Source organism: Vespa velutina, chromosome 9 (assembly GCF_912470025.1).
Source record: "Vespa velutina chromosome 9, iVesVel2.1, whole genome shotgun sequence".
NCBI classification, from domain to species: domain Eukaryota; kingdom Metazoa; phylum Arthropoda; class Insecta; order Hymenoptera; family Vespidae; genus Vespa; species Vespa velutina.
The window spans coordinates 540001-545000 of record NC_062196.1 but is presented as its reverse complement, the minus strand read 5'-3'; the positions used below and the strand labels follow the sequence as shown (position 1 = coordinate 545000).

General features: G+C 28.6%; 1 protein-coding gene across 3 annotated transcripts in view; it reads left to right on the top strand.

The window, feature by feature from the left end:
- LOC124951562 (lymphocyte antigen 6D) overlaps positions 1-5000 on the top strand; it is a 68253-nt gene that overhangs the window by 56472 nt on the left and 6781 nt on the right. For all 3 annotated transcript variants that reach the window (XM_047500135.1, XM_047500136.1, XM_047500134.1), the window contains one exon: positions 4266-4323. In XM_047500135.1, the coding sequence (XP_047356091.1) occupies positions 4266-4323 (58 nt within the window). The remainder of the gene's footprint in view (positions 1-4265; positions 4324-5000) is intronic.

Here is a 5000-nt window from a genome sequence, read left to right as displayed (position 1 = left end):
TGGCACGGTTACAATCGTGATCCCTATTGTCTATTTTTTTTTACTTTCTTCTTTATTTCTTTTTTTTTTTCCTTTTTTCTTTTTTTACTTTACCTTCCTTTGTTTGTCTCCTCAGCAGAGTATTTGCGGCTATAAGGAGGAGAACACGAAGCGCGATAGACGAAGAAAATGTCTCGATAGGTTAGTTCGTTCGAGCTCAAAATCTCTTTATCGCTACAGTCGAGCGGAAAAAGCAAGAGAACTTTCTTCGCTCCGATGCGTAAATTCTTCGTAAAACGTTCTTCGTTTGTACGACGCAAAGATTGGGAAAAGAAAATGGCGGTATCGTCTTAACCGATAATAAATATTATGATGCGAAACAAAGATATTAATCTATTATACTTATTCGGTATTTTGAAATTCTTAACAAGCTAACAACGAAAATGTGATTGATTTTAAAAAAGAAACTTCCTTGAGAAAAGATATTGATTTCTCGTTGATCTACCAATCTTTTAAAAATTTCCCACCATTTATAAGTCTATATATAAATTGTTTAAGCGTATTTTAAGATCAAGTATGAAAATAAGTATTTAATTTGAGGATTATGGGTTGAGAAAATCAAATTAGAACGATATTCCAAATTGAACTTCTGGATTCTTTGAAAAGTGAATCGATTGTAATGAAAAGCGATTGTAATTTTAAATTTCAAAGTATACATACACTTGATAATTTCTAATAAAATCTATGGTTGGACGCTTGTTTTAGTAGATACTTAAGTTAACCGTATAATAAGATCGATGTTTAATCAAGAAATGAGATCGCTCTTTAAAATCCCATCAAGAACAAAGATAGAAAGGAAAATAATAGAAATTAATGAATACTTTTTGAAAGAATCATTAAAAACTTTGTTCAATTTCTTTTACATAATAATATAACAGTTGATGATGATTAGAAGTCGATCTAATAAACATCCAGAACACAAAAATTATCTAATTTTATCTTATTCATAAAATATCATTTAACTTTTAAACTTCTCTCTTTAAGATAACCTTTTAAATTGAAATATTATAAAATTTTACAGAATCATGTAATAATATATAGTTAAAGTTCAATAAACAATACAATATAACAATCACTTAATTTATAAATTTAAAACGGTTTATATTTCAATAATTCTTTCATTCCAGTCTTTAATTAAAAAAAAATCTGTTATATCACCTTTAACCTTTTAGATACCCTAAGCGCGTTAATGTACTATGCATAGCCGAACGCGTAGTACCACCTATACAAAAAGCCTATGCTTACACGCTCTAATTCGAACTTGAATTAATTAATATAAGTAATTAATTAAGATTGTGGAACCGTGTTTTGGATCATACGATAGAAAAAGACTTAGTTAGCTTTCATCAAAGCATTTTTCTTAAAATAAATCATTACATTCATTTAAAATTATTTTTGATATTTTACTTGTGGTTTAACGAGTACCGTTAAAATAATATTTTAAGTAAATAATATTTTACGGCATTTAAAGCATTAATATATATGTGTTTGTGTGTGTGTGTGATTAATATATATGTGTGTGTATGTGTGTGTGTGTATGTGTATACATAAATCTGTAAATCACTTTGTTTTTTATAAATAAACAAAGTACGAGTAACGTTACTACATTGTGAAAAAAAAATAATCGCGGTAGGTATCTTGAGTACCGAAAATCTGGAAATTGAACGAGATTTGCCATTGAAATCTTCAAGTGTAAAAATGTACCAGAATGAACGATCAGATTACTATTTTTAGAAAGAAACATTTTTCTAATTTTAAGAAAAAGCTAATTAAGAAAAAACTGATGTGATATAGAAATAAAAGAATTGCTTAAGAAGATGATTTGGTATCTTTTACAGTTAATTTTCTTTTAAAAATAACATTCTGTAAAATTTAATCGATTATCAAGTGATATTACAAAATAAACGTTACATTAACAAAATATTCAGCTTAAAAAACGCATTGATAAGATACTCTTTGTCCTTGATAATGAATAGAACAAAAAGTGAGAATTCTGTTGTATTCAGTATGTGAGAATTCTGATTTATCAGTATAAAATTCAAGTATCGTAATAAGATTTTATATTGACAGTGGAGAAAGAGAAAGATAGATAGATAGATAGATAGATAAATAGATAAATAGATAGATAGAGAGAGAGAAAGAGAGAGAGGAAGTGAGAGAAAGAGAGTGGAAAGGGGTGGGAGGGAGGAAGGGAGAGAGTATACCACGTCATTCCAGTAGAAGGTAGGTCATCGATTTGCAAGCATATTTCAAGCAAGTCCGTAAAATCGACAGCCCTATACCAATATAATTCTATATAAAATAATTTTGCAATTAGTAGAACGAATAACATACTTGTCCGTTAATGAATTATTTTGAATGATGTTATTAATTATTCCGATGGTAGAAAAATTCATCAAATCATTTCAAAAGTCGTTCGATAATGAAGGTATGCTTACTTTAGTTCTCAACTTATCTAGAGGAAGAAGTTAAATCGGTGAAATTTCTTTGAAAAGAAAGATCTTTCGTTCATTTTTTCTCGTCTTCTTTTTCTTTTAATTTTTATTTTCTTTTTATTTTTCGACGGTTCGAAACTTTGGCATTAATCCGTGAAATCGAAAAGTTTTTCGAGACTATTAGCCGAAAGATCGAAATTGACGTTTTATCGATTGTAACTTGTTCGGAACTTCTTCCGATGGTGTCATCGTATGCAAGTTTTGAAAAGCTTTATCGGTAAGAAAAAAGTGAGAAAGAAAGAGAGAGAGAGAGAGAGAGAGAGAGAGAGAGAGAGAGAGAGAGAAGAGTTTAATATGTACGGAATAGCAAAGAGATAGAGGATTTAATATGTGCGACATCTTGGGGGCGTCATAATCGCGAAATATCGATCTTTAGGCGTGTCTACGTATGGTCCATATATTCTTTGATGAATTTCAAATTCTACTTGATCGTACTTCAGTTTGACTTCGACATTTCTTATCGGTCATTTCGTAGTTATGTCTGTTATACTCGTTATATGAACTATTCGTATCAAAATATGTCCTATTTCAATTTCTATTTTTAATTGGACATAAACTGAAGGAATCGTTATCGTAATAAAAATTATATCAAATCATTTATCCCAAACAAATTATTATTTTTATTATTCTGTTATTAAATTTCTTTGAACGATTATTCTATTTCGTCGTTCTATTTTAAGGTAATTAGATAGAAGAGAAGAGACATTTTGCTATGAGACTGAGAACAACAAAGAGATGGTTTTAACTAACAAGCCGTATTAGTTTCGAGACGATCACAAGAAGAAGACGGACCGATGAGAATTTCTCAAGCAAGGGTCTCTTTAAACGGACCGTGCTTTGCACAGAGAGCAAGGAGCGAAATAGAAACTAATCTCAAGAGAGAAATAGACAGACATAGAAAGAGAAAGAGAAAGAGAGAGAGAGAGAGAGAAAGAGAGATAGGGAGAGAGAAAGAGAATAAATTGTAAATCGCAGGGAATTCATAATTGAAATCACGGCTCGTTGGTGATTCTGATCGAATAACTATTTTCACATTGAGTTTTCCAAAAGAAAATGTTTGACCCTTTGAGAGTTAAATATGATCGTTGAATTTAGAATTTTTTTAAAAAGAATTTCATCTCCTTTTTTTATGGTGAAATTGGTTATTTGTTAAATTATATTTAAGAAATTATATTTAATTTATCGTGTAATAAAATCTTATAAGATGAGTAATAAGATTTGTAATTTGTTGGACGATTAATTAAATTAAAAAAATAATTTTCTTTCGCTTATCTGTGCATTAACTTTCTTATAAAATGATTTATGTATCCATGTACCTACATAATTTATTTTTTATTATTTATTTGAAGTCTATTTTGATAATCGGTGAACAAAGAAAAGTTATAAAGACATAATATATATTATTAAATTTTTATTAAATTTAAAACATTATTAAATTTTTTACTTGATAGTTAGAAAAAATTAAATTTATCATTCGTTCGCAAACACACGATCTTCTTCGTTTTTTAACATTATATAAATTCGTTGTTTTATTCCGTTATTACCAATATCGTTACGTATTCTGAAACTTATTTTTCTTGTAAATTTAAACCTTTTATGAAGGATTTAAAAAACGAATACATGTGTTTGCGTACTTCCAAAATTTTTTGCTTCATCAAAAAAAAAAATATATGAGAAAGAAAAAATGACTTAATGAAATTAACTTTGTTTCTTTTCCCTCTTTTTTTACAGAAATACGTCAGCGAAGGTTCGACGGTACGTGACTGCGTCGAAACGTGCGTGGAAAAAGGTAAGGAAAAAACTTCTTTTATTTTTATATTTAAAAGATAATCGTCTCGTATAATTTTTTATTATTTCCGATAAAATTTTTAATAAGAAGCTTCAACGAATAAAGTGAAAAAATCTATAGCTTGATTGATAGATAATAAAACAAATACTTTTTACGATCAGGATTATCTTTATTAATTACAAATTATTAGAAAATATTGTATTTTCTATTTATCTTGTGTTTATCCTGTCATAAAGATCATAATTTGATAAAAGAATTAATAATAAACTGTTCACTCTTGTCTCTCTTTCCACTTGTAATCGCATTTTCTCTTCAATCTTCTTATTTTTTATGATCACTATAACGCAACTTACTCGTGAGAAGAAAAATTTTGGTCGAAAAATCCATTTTTTTAATGATTCGCTTGGAAGAAAATTTTGTGGCATAAAAAAATAAATCAAAATAACGTTTCGGACAAGCATTTTCTTTCTCTCTCTTTCTCTCTCTCTCCCTCTCTCTCTCTCTCTCTCTCTCTCTCTCTGTTTCTCACTTTCTCTCTCACTTTCTATCTCACTTTTTCTCTCTTTCTTTTTTTGTCATCAATATGTATCTATGTATCTTACTGTTTGTTATTCTTCTCTTTTTCACGAACTCCGTGATCAAAAAAAAATGATTTGTTACTATGTCTTACTGCGTGT